The sequence below is a fragment of the Rhinichthys klamathensis genome, unplaced genomic scaffold (assembly GCF_029890125.1).
Source record: "Rhinichthys klamathensis goyatoka isolate OS25496 unplaced genomic scaffold, OSU_Roscu_1.1 h1tg000409l_1, whole genome shotgun sequence".
NCBI lineage: Eukaryota > Metazoa > Chordata > Actinopteri > Cypriniformes > Leuciscidae > Rhinichthys > Rhinichthys klamathensis.
Window position 1 is genome coordinate 259475 of NW_026606909.1, and position 25111 is coordinate 284585.

Here is a 25111-nt window from a genome sequence, read left to right on the forward strand (position 1 = left end):
TTCAGCTGAACAGTTCTGGCATGTTTCTGTTGTGTGTCTCTGAGGTTTATAACACGCGTCCCACATGTTCAAACGCCACCAATCACACAGAGAGCGAAAACATGACCTATTTTCTCTCTCTCTCTCTCTCTCTCTCTCTCTCTCTCTCTCTCTCTCTCTCTCTCAGCGGTGACGTTGTTCGCGTTGACGGCAGGGATTGTGTAACTCGATTTAATGAGTTGGAGGATTTGCAGGAGAAAGATGTGCTACATAATCTTCTTCAGGCGTTTGCACCCTATATAGTGGATGATAAGAAACGCCGAATTAATGTTTCTCACATGTTTTATTGTCCATAGGTCAAAAAGCAGAACTTTAACTACTTCACATGTGTGTTCAAATTTCTGAAGTGACTGATCCTGATCCTCTCATCCTGTGGTTTGCGTTTCATTGTTTGCTATTGTTTCAGCTCAATTCCTGCTTTGCCCTCGTGCGTTTCCTTCTTTTGCTCTCAAACACACACACACACACACACACACTCAGACTCGAACCGAATCTTCAGGGATTCAGACACAATGGGGATCCACCCGCAGCTTCTGCTCGAGACCGGACGAGGATTATATTAATATCTTCATATAAAGACAACATGAGCACCGAATGCACGATTAACCATCGCACTTTAACTCAAGTGTGTGTGATTGTGATTGTAAAGAAAGTTAAGGTTGTGTGTTTCCTGCAAGAATCCCACACATTCCCCGTTGCTTGTTTTTATTGGATAATCAGTTTTTTAAAAGATACACTGGAAAAAAGAAAAGGTGAAAAACACCTTTTAATCAGTTTTGTCTCATTTATTAGTAAAATGTCTTTAAACAAGATGCATTTTATTTGTACAAAATATTAAAAATGTTGTTTATTTTTCGTACCACATTGGTAAATTACTTTTACTTGTTTTAAGCATTAATATAACACTAATGAGCGAGTTCTGTGATTAAAATTAGAGAAAAAGTTTGACACACTGTAAAAATTATTGCTGGTTTAACTTAAGTTTTTGAGTTCATTGATATTAAAATGTTTAGTTAATTAAATGAAGGAGATTGTTTTAATCAATAGAAACTCAAAATATTATGTTATCTGAACTACATTAATTATCTTAGTTGATTTGAGAAAAGAAAAAAAGTTGTGATAAATCATGAAAATATTTGTTTACAGTGCAGATTAATATGTTTTACTACGAAACAAGACAAAAAAGATTTTGCATTGTATACAACAAAATAAAGTCAAATATTTTAAGCTTTCTTCGATATTTCTCTTATATAATTTGCTTATATAAATACAAATTTAATTGGTGATATTGTCATATATAGCGAGTTGCATGTTTAAAACAATGTATACATATATAAAATATTCTTCCAGTTACCGTATACTAGAAATGCGTATCTATATATAAATGTGTGTGTATATATATATATATGTGTGTGTGTGTGTGTGGTGTGTGTGTGTGTGTGTCTATTTATGAATTTCTAGCATAACTGGAAAAAAAAAACTTTTTTTATTAATTTCCATGTTTCCTGTCAGCCGAATTGGATTATATCCGGCATCTTCATTCAAACCCAGGTGTCAGTCTTCTTACCGTAACTTTGGTCATGAAGATCTGCTCTTTTGGTCCCAGAATGCTCTTCTGCTGCTGATCTAATGAAGGAGGAAGACAGACAGAGAGTAAACGACACACGACACACATCTGCTGCTGTGATTGAAACACACACACACACACACATCATCATCATGCTGGAAACACGACTCCTCCCTCCTGTATCTCTCTCTCTCTCTCTCTCTCTCTCCTCTCTCTCTCTCTCTCTCTCTCTCTCTCTCTCTCTCTCTCTCTCTCTCTCATCTCTCTCTCTCTCTCTCCTCTCTCTCTCTCTCTCTCTCCTCTCTCTCTCTCTCTCTCTCTCTCTCTCTCTCTCTCTCTCTCTCTCTGTCTCTCTCTCTGTCTCTCTCTCTCTCTCTCTGTCTCTCTGTCTGTCTCTCTCTCTCTCTCTCTCTCTGTCTCTCTGTCTCTCTCTCTCTCTCTATCTCTCTCTCTCTCTCTCTCTCCTCTCTCTCTCTCTCTCTCATCTCTCTCTCTCTCTCTCTCTCTCTGTCTCTCTGTCTCTCTCTCTGCTGATTATATAACACATGCCGTGTCTGACTGTCTGACTGATGAATCTGCGTGTTCAGTTCACAGGTGAATCTCGCAAAAAAGCTTCATTCTAAACTCCAAATGTTGATGTTTTTTTCTTTTGGATTTACAGTACAATGTAAAATGCAGAGTTCAATATGAAATATGTCTCCAAACATTAATCTATAGAACTGAATGATCCTGAAAGCCCTGCATGTAAAGGCCACGTGTTGTTGTGTATTATGATAGAATTATAATAGAATTCATGTCAGTGCAGGAACAGTCCAGAACTAAATGAGGTCAATTTGCCTAATTTGGGAAAGATTCACATCATATATTGAGCGTATACTGTTCATCATTCAGCTTCATAATAATAGTTTTCATAATAGTAATAGTAAATTCCCAGGGAAAGCAGGAACTGATAAGAATGTAAATGTGTACCTTGAAATGCAAGGATAACAGCGTCTGCATAATTGTAAATGTAAATGTAAATGTCAATATAAAAGTGGTGTGACGCCCTCGGTGTGGCGGTGAGATGAAACACGCCTTCCCATCAAGCCACTGCAGGTGAAGTACACTTGGCCTGCGTCTGAAATCACACACATATAGTATGAATGTATTACATCGGCCATGTTGTTATTATCATGTGACCTACGTGTACTTTTCCCCTGTTTCTATGAGTACAGTGAATTCAGGCTTTCTTCTTTCATCACACACTGTTTATCGCCCACTATATAGTAGGGAAGTGTGCGATCTCAGATGCTGAATCCAAAACTGCACACTAGTGTACTGGCTGTACAACTTTTACTATGTCGTTCATGGCAAAAATAGTAAGAGTAGTAAGCTACACTCTAAAAAAAAAGTGCTGGGTTGTTTTAACCCAATTTGGGTCAAATATGGACAAATTTTGGGTTTAAAATGTAATTAAAAAATGTACAGTTGAAAGTGAAAGTTGAAGTTGGGTTAAAATTTTAAATTACATTTTTAACCCAACATTTGGGTTTGTCCATATTTGACCCAAATTTGGGTTAAAACAACCCAGCATTGTTTAGAGTGATAGCATTCATCAGCTTTTATTTGAGTATCATTGATATTTTGATTTAAATATTACATTTAGTTTAAGTTTTAGTCATTTTGTTGTGTGTTTTGTTATTTTTCTATGCCACTCTAAAAAATGCTGGGTTGTTTTAACCCAAATTTGGGTCAAATATGGACAACCCCAAATGTTGGGTTAAAAATGTAATTAAAAAATTACAGTTGAAAGTGAAAGTTGAAGTTGAGTTAAAATTTTAAATGACATTTTTAACCCAACATTTGGGTTTGTCCATATTTGACCCAAATTTGGGTTAAAACAACCAAGCGTTGTTTAGAGTGTAGATTTTCTATATAGGTTTTAAAAATATGAATTGCTTTTTCTTGCAGAAGTAAAATATCTATTTATTTCAGTTAACATTTATTTCATTTCAAGCTACTTTTTTATGGTTTTATGTGTAATTTTAGCCTCAGTTAGCGATAATAACCCTGGGCACTAAAATGGAATTAAATGTATTCGGCGAATAAAAATGAATGTTTTGAAGTGTCTGGAAATAAACTAGACTGGGGCTAGTTGTCACAAATTGCAACTACATAAATCTTCAGCTGTGTTACTATTACTTGAAAATCTTTGCTGAAGGAAATTCTTAAATCAAAACTCTTCATGAAAAATTCTATAATTTAATAATATAATTCCTTTTTTTCAGCCCTGCACACTTCCTCACACAAGCACTAAATAATCTAATGTAAAGCTGGTGAAACTGGGTTTTAAAACACTCAACTTTGGTGAATTCAATATTTCTCTATATGAAATTGAAAGTGAAGCGTTCAGATTTTATTGGCTTCAGATTCAGAAATGATTTGGACAGAATTACACCATCGCACAAGGCACACACTGAGAAACAATAACTTCTGGATCAAATAAGATCCATTCAGTTCTATTTAAAAACAGATTACTGAAGCGTTTGACTGTATATGAACCAAATCCAGTTCAACAAATATTACTAAGATGCATAAATAGTTTACAAATGAAATTCAGTGTTATTATTACTTGAAAAGGATATATATTTATATATCTGGTCAAGGATAATTGACATCTTAAACTTTTATTAAAATATTATAAAAATGTGTCAAATATTTTATAAGCATATTGTGCTTGGAGTCAATTGATTTATTTGTGATAATAAAGCAATGAAATATGACAAATTGTGAAATATTTGTACCCGGGTTTCATACAAAGAAATTACACATGCAAAAAAAAAAAAAAAAAGAGAACCAATGGAATTATTAAAAATGTATTATGTTATAGTCAATTTATACTTTTTGATTTTCTATGCAGTTTTTTTTTTGCATGCTAAAATAAAACCTGTTTGCCAAATAATTTTGTCAGATAAATACCTTAACCAAGTTAATGTTAGTTCTTCCCTCATACATTTTTTTATATTTTTCTCATATTTTGACACACACTCATTCATAAGCAAGCACACACATACACAGACTCACTCTCTCTCTCTCTCTCTCTCTCACACACACACACACACACACACACACACACATTCATAAGCAAACACACACTCACACTCACTCACACACACACACACACACACACACACATACATTCATAAGCTAACACACACACTCACACTCACTTACAAACACACACACTCTCTCTCTCTCTCTCTCTCTCTCTCTCTCTCTCTCTCTCTCTCTCTCTCTCTCTCTCTCTCTCTCTCTCTCTCTCTCTCTCTCTCTCTCTCTCTCTCTCTCACACACACACACACACACACACACACTGACTTCACTTCTGTCTGATGTTATTTTAGCATTCTGAGGTTAAAGTGACGCAGGTTTCATGAGCTCGTGTTTTGGCTGTGAACATTATGAGTTGAAACACTCCCACAAAGTCTATATTTAACGGTTTATGGCGGCCTGACGTCTGCCGATCCATATTACAGATTATTTCCATGGGGTTTTTTTGCACCAATTTCTTAATCACTTGTTCTTCAACAAAATACACACTCTGCAATTAAAATGACCTGTTCTTAAAATCCTTAAAACAAGATAGCAACACTTAGATATTAGTACATGTTTTAGATCATATCTTTCTTGAATATAATTATTTTTTGTCTAACTGCACTGGTACATTTTTTTTTTTTTACACTTTTTTATACTTAAAACTAGTAATAAAAGCTTATATCAAATATATATTCTCTAAAAATCGTATGCATTGTCTTACTTTTAATTTGTTTTTAACTCGTTTAAACTAGTTAGAAAAGACAAGTATTCTCTGTAATATCTTTTGCTTGTCAAGTACTTCTAGTTTTAGGATTTGTAGATGTTTTAAAGGTGCACTATGTAAAAACGAAACTGCAAAAACTTGTTAAAATGCAAAAATATATGCTCTGAAAAGTGTAATATCGTACGTAGTTTTGCCTCAGAGATGCATTTATCTTGTTTAAAGATTGTTAAAGATGTGATTTTAGACATTGAGAACATGCACTATATGTGTATTTTGTCTTTTTCTGTAGAACACAACAGGTCAATTGTGTTATTGTCCACAGAATGAAAGTGGAGACAAAAAAAAGAAAAGAAAAAACATAAATTATGACTTAAATTTGGATCTGTTCCTAACATAGATAGATTCCTGATATAATTAACTCGTTAATTCAGAAAAACAGAGCAAAAACTTTTTTCCCATGAAAAATTATTTCGTAATTCTGAGATAATTAACTCGTTAATTCAGAAAAAGAGCAAAAACTTTTTTTCCATGAAAAATTATCTCGTAATTCTGAGATAATTAACTCGTTAATTCAGAAAAACAGAGCAAAAACTTTTTTTCCATGAAAAATTATCTCGTAATTCTGAGATAATTAACTCGTTAATTCAGAAAAACAGCAACATTTTTCATGGAAAAAAAGTTTATCTCGTAATTCTGAGATAATTAACTCGTTAATTCAGAAAAACAGAGCAAAAACTTTTTTCCCATGAAAAATTATTTCGTAATTCTGAGATAATTAACTCGTTAATTCAGAAAAACAGAGCAAAAACTTTTTTCCCATGAAAAATTATTTCGTAATTCTGAGATAATTAACTCGTTAATTCAGAAAAACAGAGCAAAAACTTTTTTCCATGAAAAATGATCTCGTAATTCTGAGATAATTAACTCGTTAATTCAGAAAAACAGAGCAAAATTTTTCATGGAAAAAAAGTTTATCTCGTAATTCTGAGATAATTTAACTCGTTAATTCAGAAAAACAGAGCAAAAACTTTTTTCCCATGAAAAATTATTTCGTAATTCTGAGATAATTAACTCGTTAATTCAGAAAAACAGAGCAAAAACTTTTTTCCATGAAAAATGATCTCGTAATTCTGAGATAATTAACTCGTTAATTCAGAAAAACAGAGCAAAATTTTTCATGGAAAAAAAGTTTATCTCGTAATTCTGAGATAATTAACTCGTTAATTCAGAAAAACAGAGCAAAAACTTTTTTTCCAGGAAAATTATCTCGTAATTCTGAGATAATTAACTCGTTAATTCAGAAAAACAGAGCAAAACTTTTTTCCATGAAAAATTATTTCGTAATTCTGAGATAATTAACTCGTTAATTCAGAAAAACAGAGCAAAAACTTTTTTCCTTGAAAAATTATCTCGTAATTCTGAGATAATTAACTCGTTAATTCAGAAAAAACAGAGTAAAAACTTTTTCCCATGAAAAATGATCTCGTAATTCTGAGATAATTAACTCGTTAATTCAGAAAAACAGAGCAAAAACTTTTTTTCCATGAAAATTCTCTCGTAATTCTGAGATAATTAACTCGTTAATTCAGAAAAACAGAGCAAAAACTTTTTTCCATGAAAAAATGATTTCGTAATTCTGAGATAATTAACTCGTTAATTCAGAAAAACAGAGCAAAAACTTTTTTTCCATGAAAAATGATCTCGTAATTCTGAGATAATTAACTCGTTAATTCAGAAAAACAGAGCAAAAACGTTTTTTTCCAGGAAAATTATCTCGTAATTCTGAGATAATTAACTCGTTAATTCAGAAAAACAGAGCCAAACTTTTTTCCATGAAAAATTATTTCGTAATTCTGAGATAATTAACTCGTTAATTCAGAAAAACAGAGCAAAAACTTTTTTCCTTGAAAAATTATCTCGTAATTCTGAGATAATTAACTCGTTAATTCAGAAAAACAGAGTAAAAACGTATCTCGTAATTCTGAGATAATTAACTCGTTAATTCAGAAAAACAGAGTAAAAACTTTTTTCCATGAAAAATGATCTCGTAATTCTGAGATAATTAACTCGTTAATTCAGAAAAACAGAGCAAAAACTTTTTTTCCATGAAAATTCTCTCGTAATTCTGAGATAATTAACTCGTTAATTCAGAAAAACAGAGCAAAAACTTTTTTCCATGAAAAAATGATTTCGTAATTCTGAGATAATTAACTCGTTAATTCAGAAAAACAGAGCAAAAACTTTTTCTCCATGAAAAATGATCTCGTAATTCTAAGATAATTAACTCGTTAATTCAGAAAAACAGAGCAAAAACTTTTTTTCCATGAAAAATGATCTCGTAATTCTGAGATAATGAACTCGTTAATTCAGAAAAACAGAGCAAAAACTTTTTTCCATGAAAAATTATTTCGTAATTCTGAGATAATTAACTCGTTAATTCAGAAAAACAGAGCAAAAACTTTTTTTCCATGAAAAATGATCTTGTAATTCTGAGATAATTAACTCGTAATTCAGAAAAACAGAGCAAAAACTTTTTTTCCATGAAAAATGATCTCGTAATTCTGAGATAATTAACTCGTTAATTCAGAAAAACAGAGTAAAAACTTTTTTCCATGAAAAATGATCTCGTAATTCTGAGATAATTAACTCGTTAATTCAGAAAAACAGAGTAGATTTTTTTTCTCAAGTGAATGCAATACGCTTCCGTATTTTGGGATCTTGACACCTTCATGTTTTTTGTTCCATGGAAGAAGCTCATATGGTTTGTCATATAAACTTTGTTTTTTCTGTGAACTGGAAGATTATTCCAGTATGAAGAGCATCTCTATAGAGTTAATCATCTCCTGCTTTGCTTTTCTAGTGTATCAAACGTCTCCTCGTGTCTGGAGTCTCTTAAACGCACGAGTCATGAAGGTCAGCGGTCTCTGCTGTGGTTGGGTTTAACTGTGTTATATCCCCCCCGCCAGCTTCCAGGATATTCATCTGTTTACTTCGGTTTCCAGAAGAGTGACGCCCACTTTCGGCAAACTATAGAAATCACTAGTAAATTTCACATAAAAATGACCGAATGGCAAGCAACACTAAATTGCACATGAAATTTTGAAGAAACTGTTCTGTGTTTCGGTCTTGTTTTCCAGTATAAATATCTAAACGATCTTAAAGCAAGATACTTTTACTTTCTTGTTTTCTGAAAAATTTATCAAAATGCTGAGTAAATATACTAAGAATTTCTTTTAATGGGAAAAAATAATGTTTTCTTGTAAAATTAATCATTTTCACTGTGAAAAAAATTATATGATCAATAAGTTATGACTGTATGTTTTTACATTGCTTTAACTCATGAAAATAAATTAAGCAACTTTTAACTGTTTTTTATTAGTTATACAAGATTTAACTCATTTAAGTCAGTTTAATGTAATTTAAGTTGAAATTACTTTAACATCCAAGTTGATTGTCCTTAAAAATTTAAGCAGCAACTTTTTAAAATCTGTTTTACTTACACTGTAAAAAATATATGATCAATAAGTTATGACAACATGTGTTTTTACATTGCTTTAACTCATCAAAATAAGTTTTTTAACTTTTTTATTAGTTATTCAAGATTCAACTCATTTGTTTTAAGTCAGTTTAATGTAATTTAAGTTCAATTCAAACACGTTTGAAATCGCTGGTGTTTCTGACGTCACAAACGACCTTGTAACCAATCAGATCAACGTGTGATCGTCAACCAGTGGATCTCTGAGCTGAGTGAGTGAGTGGAGGCGGGGCTCATTTGCATATTCATAGAACCGCGTATACTAAATGAGGCACGGGTGTCGAGTTACATTCAAGATATTTTAAGGCATGAGGAATTTTTTCAAAGTTGAGTTAAGTGATAAATATGATATGATCAATAGGTTATGACAACATATGTTTTTACGTTGCTTTAACTTGTCAAAATAAATTAAGCAATTTTCAACTTTTTTTTGTGAATAAGTTAAACAAGATTCAGTTTCATGTACTTTAAGTTAAAATGACTTAAACATCCAAGATGATTTTACTACAAAAATAGTTTTGAATATCATTTTTTATAGTGCAGAGATCACATTACACAACTAATCCTAATCACTGTACCGTTTTTGTCCATGAAATCGAGTGTATAGATTCAAAATGAAGCTTCATGCAACACGAGACTGAACTTAAAGCCACAATTGTGATTTCTTGAGGTCTTTAAAGAGTGTAAATCACCGTGTTATGGAAGTGCGTTGAGCTCTGTGGTGTTTCCCGACAGATGTGGAGTCCAGAGAGATGAACATCTGGAGAGAGAGAGAGAGAGAGAGAGAGAGAGAGAGAGAGAGAGAGAGAGAGAGAGAGAGAGAGAGAGAGAGAGAGAGAGAGAGAGAGAGAGAGCAGTAAAAGCTCAGTCCGGTCTAATAAACTCAGTTCACCGGTACCTGCTCCAAACTCTCTCTCTCTGTCCGAGTTAGAGGTCGATCGACCCGTTTTCAGCTCCTCCTTCTCAGATGTAGTTCTGCTGCGGTTCAGTCAGGTTCAGACCCGAGTGTGTGCTCTCGCTGTGAGGACCTCTCACACACACACACACACACACTGACTGATTCACGTATGAACTTATGGAGTACATGTACATCTTGCTGATGTGGATCGGCGCTCTGCTGCCAGGTGAGCCGGATTATGCATGAGTGTCAGGTGTACACTGCAAAATATGATATTTTTATCTTGTTTTACAGTACAAATATCTAAATATTCTTAAATCAAAAGATACTGGAGAAGCTAAATGACTTATGATATTTATGCTTAGAACAAATATCTGTCAATGGGGTCAGAGAAATCAACTTAATTCAAAGGGAAAGCAAGTGAGCCCACTAAGAGATACCCATAAATTAATTTCATTTTAAGACTTAATATCTGAAGGCATTTTGCTTCTCGAGTAAATCTATCTTGTACTACAGTATAGTCAACATTTGAAGTGGATCAAAGTTGTCCTAAGACAAGAACGGGTATTGTTCAAAATTCATTTGCTGAAAGGTTTTGATCCACTTCAAATGTTGACTATAGAAATCAAGACAAAAACACAGAGGAAGAAAGCATGTTTTGCGGCACTTTGAGGACAAAACGGTATCGACAATCAGACTAAATCTCTGAAGTATATGATTTTTATTTCTCCTGGAAAATAATAACAGACCCAAATGAGTCACTTTAGTTGTCATCCAGTGAGAGGATGAGGTTATAAAATGAACGTGGAGATGCTCAGGTAATTTGATGAGAAATTATATTGAGTTTTGACACAGTTTGAGACATTTTTTCTGAAACCGGGTGGATACGTGCGCAAAAGCTCTTAATTTAAGCTCATTCCTGCCTAAAATCAAGATATTAAAGAGTTTTTTTTCATTAACAACCGTGATAAAACAGTCATAATAGTTGCACACTTTCTAAATTCTGAGAAATTAAGTATTTGACACTTATACTGTAGATTTTAGTGTGTGTTGCTCGTGGTTTGGGGTTTATCGGGTTCTCAAGTTCAGTAAAGTGGATGTTTTATTGCTTTGGGAACGACAGGTTGATAAAGGAGGAGGAATTACTGTGTGACCTTCAACCAGAACATCCAGATAGACTTTTATGGCCAGGATCAAACACACAATCTGGACCCACTTACACACTCACTCATCTAATGGACCTACACAAGAGGGCCTGTACTTTGCTTTCATTAGCATACATAGCGAGTCAGAAAAAGATTTACTGATGAGAAGAATAAAACCATCTTCATTTGCCTGCATTCAAATAATAATAAAAAGTTTGGGAAGCATAAATCCATCTCTCCGTTAGCGCTGCGTTTGCATGAGGCCTCCAGCAGAGGGCGCGGGTTTGTTACACTGTTTACCTGCGTCTCTGAGCTCTTAAACACTGTCATTTAAAAACAATATACGTCTCAAAATGGAAAAAGTACGTCTGAGGCGAGATATTTTTAGGGAATGCTTTGGAAAAAGGACCTAATTCCTGGCTAACTCCCGTTAATAACAACTGGAACAAACTTTGAAGTCCAAACGCATGTGAAAGAACTTAAGGACCGTATTTTGTTGTCACTGTAATGAATAACATATTACCATAATTAAATTAGAATACTTGCGGTGATGTTTCTCGTTGTTTTCGCCGCCATGGTGAAGCTCCTGAAGAGCGCTCTGATTGGCTTATGGTGACACAGGAAGTGTCTCGGCCCGGAGTTCTTCTGGCGGAAGTTCGGATACTATTATGAGTAACGAATACAGATTTTAACCTACTTTTAGCTGGATCAAAACTCAGATACGGCTTTTCAAATATTTACTTTTGGGATACATACCTAATTATGTTCTCTTTAACGACTCCACTGCAAAAAAAAAAAAAAAAAAAAATGTGTCGCACTTGGTATTTTTGTCTCGGTTTCCTGCACTACAAATGATCAAATCAAGATACATTTACTTTAGATGCTATATGGCTTAAGATATTAAGTCCTATTTTCTGAAAACACAAAATTAACTGAGTTTATTCATAAAATAAGAAAAAATATCTGCCATTGCCCATTGGGGTCAGAAAAATTCACTTTCCTCAAAGGTAAAACGAGACTTTTTTCTTCAGTGAGATATTTTTTCTTGTTTTAAGCCAAAACTCACTTAATTTTGTTCAATTTTTCAGTAAATACGACTTAAAATCTTCAGACATTTTGCTTCTCCAGTTAATGTATCTTGATTTAGGCCTAAGCATGTTTACATAGCCTATTTGTGCTGAAAACAAGACAGAAATACTACATTTTGCAGTGTGGATCTCAAAATCATATGTCTTGTCGAGGAGAAGTGCTGTTTCTTTATTAAGTGCTCAGACACATGATGATTTTCACCTGACAGTAAAACAGGTGGGAAAAACACTGAATGAGGGACCTGAGCCATATCTAGAGACTTGGATGAGTCAGAAGAGCCACCTGTTCAATAACTCAGAAATAAGAGCGCTTTCCCAGAATCCTCTTGTGAAGACTTTACCATCCTGGAATCTTACGCAGTGAGTGTAATGTCTGGTTCGGTTCATTTCTGGCCCAAAGTGTTAGTCATCTGAGCCAGAACCGGTCTGAAAGAAATGCGATAAATAAATCCAACTCTGGCGACCCGACAGGATATTTTTGTCTCAATCTAATTAAAATGTATGCATTTGACCTAATATATGTATTTTTATGCAGTGCGCAATAAGGTTGCTCACTAAGTTTTGAAACAGAGCGACAGATTAACATCTTTTTTGTGTGATAAAGCAGGCCTGAGATGATCTGAGAGCTACTGTGTGAATTAAAACACATGTGAATCACACATGAAGAATGACTTTCACCAGATCCTCTCAAGAGCATAACATTCGTTATAGTCATTAGTATTTTAAAGTGACTGTAATTTAGCCACAGATCTCAGCAGCTTTCACAATAACAAGGAGCATTTGGCTCATATTCCCCGAGATGGGTTGTTAAAGGAGTGTTTGGGGTTTTGTTACTGTTGTTAACTAAAACTATTAAAAATCTTTTTGGTTACTGAAATAAAATAAAATAAGTACTAAAATAATATATAAAATAAAACATGGCATGCCCAAGTGATGCTCAAGCGCCTGCCCTTTTCGTCTCTGACTAAAAACATTTTTTATTTTATATTTTTATATATTCTCATTGATTCATGTCTCACTGATCTGCATGGTGACAGTCAGGTAACAATAGTTTTTACCCTAAGCTTTGGCGTTGTCAGTCACTGCTGTCAGATTAAACCACGATTAAAATATATACATATAGAGCCAGCTTAATTTAGGCTATAACCCTCCATTAAGCTTAACAAGCAAGAGAAGGGGAAACGCTACCAAAATAAACAAAAATGCCACCAAAATTCAAGATATGAATTGTTATTGTGAATGAGATATTTAAAAAAAAAATCCCTGAAAAAAATGTCTTCATGCCTTAAAATATCTTGAACGTAACTCGACACCCTTGCCTCATTTAGTATACGTAGTTCTATGAATATGCAAATGAGCCCCACCTCCACTCACTCACTCAGCTCAGAGATCCACTGGTTGACGATCACACGTTGATCTGAGAAACACCAGCGATTTCAAACCGTGTTTTTGAGACTGTCTTTGGTTCACTGCAGTTTTAAGCAGAAAATACTCAGCAATGCTGTCGACTTATGAATTTGCACAGGTGTGTCTTAAAGCGTATTAAAAACGACACATAGACACATAAACAACATTAAAAACTGGATTTTCACCACAGGGGGACTTTGAATCACACGACAAAATTACAAATATATTTCTCTATTTTCAGTTTTCACTGTAATTTTTGTTCAATTTTAGGTAAAGCTAATTCAAAATAATAATAAATGCTAGAATAGTAATTAAATACTAAATTACCACTGAATCCAAAGAACAAACATAATTGACTCTCTCGCCGACTGATCTGCTGTCGTCGACATCACAGGATATTCGCTATAATGAAGGGTTTGGGAATATGTGTGATCATGTGATGTCATCATGATGTCATCCTAGGTCACATGACATTTAATTGCTCAGTTGATTGGCTCTAAACACACCATGCCAGAACAAAGAACTCATGAGCAAATGTCCAGCACATCCATTAACTGATAACATTTCTACATAGACCAACAACAACTACAAATAGCTACAATGTTATTGGCCTATAGTTGTAATCTCTCTAAAATTAGGCTTTAGAGGTTCACAGTTCTTCTCTAAACCCTCAAAGAGTATTTAACCCAGAACATTCCTGTATATATATATATATAGAGAGAGAGTGACAGTCTCCAAAACACAAACCTATCGTGAATTGAGAAATATATTTCCATTTCTGATGTGCCGGCTTCACAACAGGCTGATGACTTTTCATCCTGCTGAGAATAAGAGAAGAATAGAGAGGAAATGTGATTGACCCTTTTTCTTCTTCTTTTTTTCACCACATAAGGAGAAACGTTTCCCCAGGAAATTAAACTGTGACATCACTTCTACAATACCACATTCAAGTGACCTTCCCTGATAAACATTTAAATGAAATCCAGAGGCACTTACTGTTGAGATTGGCTGCGAATGTCCATCCAGATCCCGAGGGAATGGGAATAGACCATCACAGGGCAGATTATCCCCTGCCGACGGCGTTTAGCCATTATCTTCCCCTCCTGCTCTTTCATGTGCTCAGTGCTCTTATTGACTCTTTATCATCTTTGTGCACCATGTGAGATAAATTGTCACACAAAAAAAGGAGTAGAATCAACGTTCCTTAGGCGTAACATTTAAACCTTTTATCAGTGACTTAATCTTAATTTGATTTATCCCAAAAATTACACTACCCCAGAAAGCGTTTTTCAGTACAAATATCTAAGCATTCTTAAATCCATAAGCATTACCTGGAGAAGCAAAATGACATAAAATGCATCAAAATGAGTGAGTTTATATTTAAAACAAGAAGAAGAAAAAATCTGGCAATGGGGTCAAGAAAACACACTTGATTCAAAGGGAAAACAAGTTTATTTTTCTTAACCAGATGGCGGATATTTGCTCTTGTTTTAAGCATAAAGTCTTTAGGTTTTTAACTTCAGCATGCAACGCATCCCGAATCATTTGCGCTCAAGATATGAATTATTCCTCACTTCTAATAATCTATGGAAAGGTCTGCAAATTAAACATTTTTAACATGAATTGAATCCAATCAAAAAGCTGTTTTTGTTTATTTCAGGGCCGCGGACTTGCTTTAATATTGACACAAGACATGCAAAAATCATCAAGGGTTCGAAAGAGGCTCAGTTTGGATATACGGTTCAACAACATGAGGCCGGTGGGCGGAAATGGTAAGACTGCATGTTCAGGGAAATATTTCTTCTGTCAGCCAGTCCATATAGAGCAAAGAGAAAACCAGTTCTGTAAAAAAAAACCTGATTGCAACCTTGAATTTACTTATATTCTCAGTTTGAGTTTCATAGGCCTGAGAAAACATTCCCATGAAGCATTGCAAACATGAATTGCAAAATATGCATATATATATATATATATATATATACACTCACCTAAAGGATTATTAGGAACACCATACTAATACTGTGTTTGACCCCCTTTCGCCTTCAGAACTGCCTTAATTCTACGTGGCATTGATTCAACAAGGTGCTGAAAGCATTCTTTAGAAATGTTGGCCCATATTGATAGGATAGCATCTTGCAGTTGATGGAGATTTGTGGGATGCACATCCAGGGCACGAAGCTCCCGTTCCACCACATCCCAAAGATGCTCTATTGGGTTGAGATCTGGTGACTGTGGGGGCCATTTTAGTACAGTGAACTCATTGTCATGTTCAAGAAACCAATTTGAAATGATTCGAGCTTTGTGACATGGTGCATTATCCTGCTGGAAGTAGCCATCAGAGGATGGGTACATGGTGGCCATAAAGGGATGGACATGGTCAGAAACAATGCTCAGGTAGGCCGTGGCATTTAAACGATGCCCAATTGGCGCTAAGGGGCCTAAAGTGTGCCAAGCAAACATCCCCCACACCATTACACCACCACCACCAGCCTGCACAGTGGTAACAAGGCATGATGGATTCATGTTCTCGTTCTGTTTACGCCAAATTCTGACTCTACCATCTGAATGTCTCAACAGAAATCGAGACTCATCAGACCAGGCAACATTTTTCCAGTCTTCAACTGTCCAATTTTGGTGAGCTCTTGCAAATTGTAGCCTCTTTTTCCTATTTGTAGTGGAGATGAGTGGTACCCGGTGGGGTCTTCTGCTGTTGTAGCCCATCCGCCTCAAGGTTGTGCGTGTTGTGGCTTCACAAATGCTTTGCTGCATACCTCGGTTGTAACAAGTGGTTATTTTAGTCAAAGTTGCTCTTCTATCAGCTTGAATCAGTCGGCCCATTCTCCTCTGACCTCTAGCATCAACAAGGCATTTTCGCCCACAGGACTGCCGCATACTGGATGTTTTTCCCTTTTCACACCATTCTTTGTAAACCCTAGAAATGGTTGTGCGTGAAAATCCCAGTAACTGAGCAGATTGTGAAATACTCAGACCGGCCCGTCTGGCACCAACAACCATGCCACGCTCAAAATTGCTTAAATCACCTTTCTTTCCCATTCTGACATTCAGTTTGGAGTTCAGGAGATTGTCTTGACCAGGACCACACCCCTAAATGCATTGAAGCAACTGCCATGTGATTGGTTGATTAGATCATTGCATTAATGAGAACAGGTGTTCCTAATAATCCTTTAGGTGAGTATATATATATATAAATATTCAAATATTTAGAGGGTGTAGGGAGACTTATGGAAGTGGGCGGAGCTAACTAGATCATTCAACTCTCTGATTGGTAGAATTTTCTGTACAGCATCATGGGTAGTGTAGTTTTCCCACCATGAATTCTGCTGTTAAACACGATTATTTTAAAACTAAGTTGAAATAATGCGGATAACATCTTCAACAGAAGCAAATACCATCGATTAACAACCTCGTAGCTCACAGTGAGTTTGTCTTTTTATAAGTTATCGCTAAAAATACATTTTCCTATGAGGAAAATGAATGGAGTTTTTACTTCCAGAACCCGATTGCACTTAATTCCTGTCTATAAGAAACAATCAAGATGTTATTTAGAAATGCAGAACTTCAGAAATCATTTTCTTCATGAATACTCCCATCCATCATTTATTTTTCCACGATGAAATACGGTTGTGAAATGCGATCGCGCACAGACACACATCAACACGCTGCTGTCTGCTGGCAAACACACAGTCTCAGAGTCGACCTGGAAACTCTCCCAAAGACGGATCGCTCTCGGTGAAGTAAATCAAACTGTGCTTCTCCGGACGCCACGTACTTCAGCTGCTGATTTCTACAAGGATTCGTGGGAATTGAAAGAAGCAATAAACAAAACCGTTCACAATGAAGAACAATGACGTAAGTTATATGCATCTGGTAGCAAGTGAGTCATTGCAGATCATAATTGTGGACATTTATACTTGGAAATTCAATATTGTGACTTTAAATTCTTAGAGAGTGAAGTATTTTTACAATGCAATAATGCACATTGTATAGTGCTAATTTTGCAAACAATGCAAATTTGTAAAGCTGTAAAAAATCATGATCAATAAATCATGGCAACAGTGTCAGTGTTGCTAAGTAATTCATTACTGTAATTTAATCACTTTTCCTTTTAAACAGTAAAGTAAGGGATTACTCTTAATTTTGTCTGTAATTTAATTAGTTACTTCTGATGTAATCGTATTAAATGAACAATTCTATAATCTACAATTAACATCAAAATTGAACGGCTAATGTTAAAAAGTTATTAATGTAAATTTCTCCCTTTAAATACTTTAGCCATGCAGTTTAAGAATAATTTAAGCAATTTTTTTATATCATTCATTTGAAAGAATTAAAAGTTCAGTTTCATTTCTAACTGGTCGATGTTTTAGGGATCTAGAAAGTAATGAGCACTAGAAATGCAATATTTTTACAGTACAGTAATCTAATTACACTGTTGGAGATGTAATTAGCAGCTATAATTAATTACTTTTTTAGAGTAACTTACCCAACGTTGCATGTTTTTACATTACTTCAACTCGTCAAAATAATTTAAGCAAATTTTAACTGCATTAGATTCAACTCGATTTTTTTAAAGTCAGATTAATATAATTTAAGTTGAAATGACTTGTAGTGCCAATTTGATTATACTTAAATTTAGGCAGCAACTGAACTTAAAATTTTAAGTTGAAATAGGTGGAAATTGTTTCCACTGTAGTAAAAATAAACTGGTATTTTTATAGTATTTAAAACAAACAAATAAAAACAAAACGCATTTTCCAACATAAAAGTTAATAATGCAAAAGTTAATAATTTTTACTTTTTTTTGGCAAAGGCTTTTGTAGATATTTTATCAATAATATTTCTTAATCCCAAATATAAAATGTGTTTATTTTGAACCCAAAAAAGTGGGTAATTCCTGTGCCACAATTTTTTTCCACCTTATTTGTCATTGGTCAGATAAACAATAATCCCACCCCAGACTCACATCATTGGTCGAGTCAGAAGTTGACAGTTAAATGCTTTAAAAAAAGTGTCAACCAAGACTGATATTCATCCAGATTACATTCATGCTAGAATATGCTTTTTTTAGTGGTCGCGAATTACTTATCCAAAATAAGTATCTATTCAAGAGAGTATGCGATTTCGGGGCAGCAGATGTTTCACACTTTAGAAAGCCAAACAAAGAATGACTGACTAATAGTGACTGAACATTGTAAATTATGTGCGTAAATAGCAGCTTTAGTTGATCATAAAAATGTTAATCATAAAGCCAGGTGCATGCACAATTGCAGCATGCTAATCCATGCAGAATGCTACTTGCAAAATGGCGTTACTGTAACCTAGCCGACTGTTAAAACTAATCAATTAGTCCTAAACCATTACATGGTCACAGTTTACAGCCTTTAAAACAGGGTATTGTTTCAGACTCGTAAAAGCCCAGACACCCAAAACAATACACACCATAAACCAAACTCCCACTGCCCTAAAACCTCAAAATCCGGACGTCAGCTTCCTGTTTTTAATCCTGGGGTTCGTCATCACTGATGAATAACTCGTGGTCCCCCAGCATTGAGAAATCTGGGGGCCTTTGATGTGTACAGGTAAATAAGTGGAAAGTATTTGCACTTGTCTCGACCCGTCTACGAGCGCTGGAAAGTATGTGTTTTGTGGCTTGTAATTCCCAAGCCTCCTCCTGTGCATCAACACAAACACGTGTGGCGCGCTTTTCCTTCTGGAATCTGATTTATCCTGCAGGAACCAAGAGGAATGTTGTTTTTGCAATTTTTGTAGAATGTCACTTAAATTAAGTTTTGCTTGATCCACTAATGGATATACATATTTTTAGTTCTTAAAAACTATCATCTAACTGCATCTAAAATTTGAATACTTAATGCATCTAAAATTTGTTGCAGAACTATTCAATGCTGTTGAGATTGTGAACAACGTGTGTGTATATTTCAGAGGGGTCGGATTTCTAATGTCATTAGCAGGTGCTTTTATGTGAAGTGACGTGAAGTACAATTATGACAGCTCCTGGAGGAACGCAAGCTTACGATTTAAATGAAAATAAAATATATAAATAAAATATAAATGAAAATATGATTCATTTGTTCAGACAGTCAGATATTGCAACTAATACTGATTTGATCATACTGTTCAGAGTGTAATACATTTTGAAGATTAAATCTCAAACCATTGGGTTTGTAAAAAACACAATTTCACACCGTTTTACAAACACCTAAAGATATATATATACACTCACCTAAAGGATTATTAGGAACACCATACTAATACTGTGTTTGACCCCCTTTCGCCTTCAGAACTGCCTTAATTCTACGTGGCATTGATTCAACAAGGTGCTGAAAGCATTCTTTAGAAATGTTGGCCCATATTGATAGGATAGCATCTTGCAGTTGATGGAGATTTGTGGGATGCACATCCAGGGCACGAAGCTCCCGTTCCACCACATCCCAAAGATGCTCTATTGGGTTGAGATCTGGTGACTGTGGGGGCCATTTTAGTACAGTGAACTCATTGTCATGTTCAAGAAACCAATTTGAAATGATTCGAGCTTTGTGAAATGGTGCATTATCCTGCTGGAAGTAGCCATCAGAGGATGGGTACATGGTGGCCATAAAGGGATGGACATGGTCAGAAACAATGCTCAGGTAGGCCGTGGCATTTAAACGATGCCCAATTGGCACTAAGGGGCCTAAAGTGTGCCCAGAAAACATCCCCCACACCATTACACCACCACCACCAGCCTGCACAGTGGTAACAAGGCATGATGGATCCATGTTCTCATTCTGTTTACGCCAAATTCTGACTCTACCATCTGAATGTCTCAACAGAAATCGAGACTCATCAGACCAGGCAACATTTTTCCAGTCTTCAACTGTCCAATTTTGGTGAGCTCTTGCAAATTGTAGCCTCTTTTTCCTATTTGTAGTGGAGATGAGTGGTACCCGGTGGGGTCTTCTGCTGTTGTAGCCCATCCGCCTCAAGGTTGTGCGTGTTGTGGCTTCACAAATGCTTTGCTGCATACCTCGGTTGTAACGAGTGGTTATTTCAGTCAAAGTTGCTCTTCTATCCGCTTGAATCAGTCGGCCCATTCTCCTCTGACCTCTAGCATCAACAAGGCATTTTCGCGACAGGACTGCCGCATACTGGATGTTTTTCCCTTTTCACACCATTCTTTGTAAACCCTAGAAATGGTTGTGTGTGAAAATCCCAGTAACTGAGTAGATTGGGAAATACTCAGACCGGCCCGTCTGGCACCAACAACCATGCCACGCTCAAAATTGCTTAATTCACCTTTCTTTCCCATTCTGACATTCAGTTTGGAGTTCAGGAGATTGTCTTGACCAGGACCACACCCCTAAATGCATTGAAGCAACTGCCATGTGATTGGTTGATTAGATAATTGCATCAATGAGAAATTGAACAGGTGTTCCTAATAATCCTTTAGGTGAGTGTATATATATATATATATTAATGTCTCTTTTAAACCAAACACGGTATGCTTTTCAGCAAATGCATGAACTTGAAATGCAATGCAAGAATAAATCTAAATGCAAACAGGCCAAACGTTTGTGAACAAGGTGCATTCTATAATAAGCCTTGTTTGCATTGGAAGGACGCGTGTTTCGGATTGGATAAAAAGAGAATGACGTACTTTAAAGTACAGTATGATGTTTCAATCACAACTGTTTAGGGAATTGTTGTAGTTTTTCAATCAACCTTGCTGGGGTTTGAACGAGCTTCCAGCTGCCCGTCCCAATGTTTAACCACTAGGTTTTATATTGCATGTATGCTTTATATCTTGAAATGACAATTTATTTTGTGCAATCTTAAATTGAATGCATGCTATGAAAGCTAATCAGAGTTATTAGAAGTGTTTTCACTGTTTCTCCGCCATAATGCAATCATATGGTTTGCTGCTAACCAAAAACATGATTTTAGGATGAAATATCAGACTCTATAATGGCATTGTTAACTGGAAAACCCAAACAAACTGCCAACCTAGATATCATATATCCAAATAGAAAATAGCTCATTCAAACTATATGATTCACAGAGAAATTAGTTTGACATATATTGACAAAACTATTTATTTAAGTGTTTGTTTGAATACTCATAGGTTGTTTAGGCTGAGAAAGATGAACCATCATCTTTTCAGATGTTGATCTCCAATTTATTCTGCAAACCCTGGCATGTTGTATTAGCATCGGATGGCCTGGAAAAAAAGACCAGACGTTCTTCAAATAACTTTGCCTCAGGATAGACTAAACCTTCACTACGGGTGCCAAAGAGTAACGGTACATTCCAAAAATGACTGATGTTCAGAGAGCTGTGCATTGTGGGAACTGAGAGCGCTGCATATCCCAAAAAAACAAACGCAATCCATCATGTGTCTTAAAACACAAACAACCCTCACTTTATAGCATAATACTGAAAGATTACCATACTTATTTACCATGGCATGCCGTAAAATAATTTCCCATCTGAAAAGACTAGTTTAAACCACTCTTAGTTTGCGGTTATTTATTGGTTTACCGTATTTTTTCCGGACTATAAGTCGCTCCGGAGTATAAGTCGCATCAGTCAAAAAATGCATCATGAAGAGGAAAAAAAACATATATAAGTCGCACTGGACTATAAGTCGCATTTATGCCTCCTGGCAGCCTTTCTCACTCACTCCAAACTTTCTTTCTGCTGCTCGATTACCGTTTTCGGCTGCATATTTTACGACCTGCAGTTTGTAATCTGCAGAATAGGATTTTCTTTTTGGGGAGCATTTTGTTTGTGTTCAGTCTTTCTCAGCTGTCTTTAAGTTAATGTTTCAGTTAACAGTTTTTCAGTTTTCAGGTAATGTTTTCAGGGGTCGGCTACAGGAGTAGCGTAGAGCGCCCTCTCGCGGCTGTAGACGGTAATGTTTTCTCTTGGTTCGTGTCAGTGAGTATGAATTAATCTTGATATAAGTCGCAGCTGACTTTAAGTCGCAGGACCAGCCAAACTATGAAAAAAAGTGCGACTTATAGTCTGGAAAATACGGTACACTGTAAAATAATTATCGTGATTTTAACAGTAAAAATGCTACAGTGAAAAATGGCTAATTAGTAAACAGAAAGTATCCTTACTATATACGGTAAATAACTGTAAATATATCTAATGGTATTTAATGTAATTTTACTGTAAAATACCGTTAAATGTACAGTTTTTGAAAGTGAAAAAGAACTCGTACAATTTACAGTGAAAACTGTAAATTGACATTCCCACAATTCCCTGCGTGACACTTCACATTTAATGTATTTTTGTTGAACTATGTTTCTTAGTTTTTTTCTAATCAGTTATGTACATTAGGGTTTTATGTTACATTTAATGTTGTTAAATTAATGTTTATTGCATTTTTTTATTTTCATGTGTGTTACCATGATGGTGTTTAATGTTTGTGCAAATGACACTGTGCAGCTTCTATATATTAATATTAACTTTATTATGGAAAAGCTGCTTGTTATGAGCTTTGATTGATCATGTGACTCATCACTGCTGTGATTGGTGGTTGTCAGTGTATTACAATGATACAAAACAGATATTAATACTTCAATAGGTCGGTAAATTAACATTATATCAGATAATGAAATACGGTTAATTACTGTAAATTAAGTCTGTTAAACCAATAACGTTGCTACCGTATTTTGACGGTAAAGTTCTGGCAACCACAGCTGGCGGTTTTTCACTGTAAAAATTACGGTTTATTTTTTACATTGTAGTTGGTTTTCAGCTAGTCTTGACTGACAAAAATCTCTATGAAATCAAACTGATTAGTGAAAGCCACCCTGGTGGCCAGTTAAAACCAACAAACCACCTCAGACTAGTTTATGTTGGGGGTGGGGGTTCATATTGACAATATGACAAGACTGCGGATTGACTGACAGCAGTGTTTTGTGATCGTAGGTCGTAGTGGCAGTAGAGGAATGTAAACATTAACATGGATGGATCTCACAGGCCAAACTGTGGGATGCGGTTTTGTCGTCGTACTTCTAAACGTCTTGATCTCATCGTGAACAGCATTACTGAGCATTGCTGTTGGTTTCTGGTATTGGCTCGGTCTCAAACGTACCTCAGAAGCTGGAAAAATCTGCTTAGCCATTCTTTGCTGCTGGGCTCATGTAGCGTTTTCTTCCCATCAGGGAGTGAATGACTTTGACTGGAACGCTGCTGGAATGTTGAACTTGTGATCCTGTTTGTGTTTCTCATAAAATGACTGTTGGACTGATCTGCTACCGTTACTTTTGCTGGAGTGCACAACTTACCTCCATGATGCCATAGAGCATTGCTAAGGTTGATGTTGTATTTTTGGTGGTTTTCAAGGTGGTTGTCAAAAGGCTTAGTTTCATAATTTGAATGCATTTTAATTAAGCATGATGCATGACTACAGAATACATCAAACAGTTAAACATGATCAAATAAAGCATGCTGTGTAAGTATACCCTCTGGTGCTTTTCGGTCGTTTGCGTTTTTTGAATTTTTTACTTTATTGGAATGGTACGAAACTTGGCAAAGGTTTTGGCACTTACTATGTGAACACAAAAAAAAAAAAATCATGGACATGATTCAAAAAGGTTAAATTGTCCTGAAAAAAATATTCACACGTGCTCCTCACGGACAAAAATGGGCACATTGAATGGGAGACGAATTTCATCTAAGCGTTCGGTAATGCGACCAAATCTGACTGAAAGCTCATTTATTGAGATATCAAGCTCAAATTTGGAGCAAAACTTGTTTAGATTTATGGCTTTGGTTTTCTTGCAGATTTAGAGTTAAACATGTTTTTGAAAATATACATTTCATATAAAAATTGAAAATAGTATTTTTATGCATTTTTTCATAACAAGAAACATAACATTCTGTAACTTTTAAAACCTTTTTTTACTTCAGCAATAATTTGCCAAGTGTCGTCTTTGAAAAGGGATCAAACTTAAGTCTGTGCTCTAAACCATTCAAGATTTATGTGAGTTTAACTTGCCAAAAAAAAAAAAAAAAATGAAAAAAATAACAAGGAACTCCTGCACACTATCAGTACTTGCAAATGAGTATCAAAATTGTATTAGCAACGTTTCGGTGCCTAATGAATAGGTCGTGAGACCGAAACGTTGCTAATAAAATTGATACTCATTTGCAAGGACTGATAGTGTGCGGGAGTTCCTTGTTTGTTTGTTTGTTTTTGTTGATGTTTTGACCTAGTTGGTCTTTTTTTGCTAATTGAGAGTTTAACTTGGAAATTAAATTCAGGTCTTTGCTAAAAAAGTGACTAAATTGATTATAAATACAGCGTAAATATAATTTTAGTGCGATAAAACAAAAAACATTACTGAACTAAAATAAAGTAAATTTATTTAAGTGAAGAAAAATAATAAAATTCGGTCATTTTTGATCGACACACGAAGAGCACCAGAGGGTTAAGAAACTATTTTCTTGTATTTCAGGCTCTTAGTAGGAGCTCCCTTTGAGAAAAACGGTGAACATCAGACAGGTGACGTCTACAGATGTCCACTAGACAGCAAACCAGCCACAAACTGCACACGACTGCATCTAGGTATCACATCACCCTTCGGACACCGCAATGTTAA

At 35.3% G+C, this 25111-nt stretch overlaps 2 protein-coding genes across 4 annotated transcripts in view; one reads left to right on the forward strand and one right to left on the reverse strand.

Moving 5' to 3' along the window:
* coro2bb (coronin, actin binding protein, 2Bb) overlaps positions 1-9697 on the reverse strand; it is a 31210-nt gene extending 21513 nt beyond the window's left edge. The window contains exons 1-2 of the mRNA XM_056234927.1: positions 9633-9697; positions 1607-1665 (exon numbers count right to left, since the gene is read on the reverse strand). Coding sequence (XP_056090902.1) covers positions 1607-1621 — 15 coding nt within the window. The 5' untranslated portion in view covers positions 1622-1665; positions 9633-9697. The remainder of the gene's footprint in view (positions 1-1606; positions 1666-9632) is intronic.
* A 158-nt stretch (positions 9698-9855) lies between these two features.
* The window catches only part of itga11b (integrin, alpha 11b), a 48900-nt gene continuing 33644 nt past the window's right edge, over positions 9856-25111 (forward strand). For 2 of the 3 annotated variants that reach the window (XM_056234935.1, XM_056234936.1), the window contains exons 1-3: positions 9856-10064; positions 15139-15250; positions 24968-25077. In XM_056234935.1, coding sequence (XP_056090910.1) covers positions 10016-10064; positions 15139-15250; positions 24968-25077 — 271 coding nt within the window. In that variant the 5' untranslated portion in view covers positions 9856-10015. Of the gene's footprint in view, positions 10065-15138; positions 15251-24967; positions 25078-25111 lie in introns of those variants that run through there. The other variant, XM_056234937.1, reaches the window with a different exon arrangement.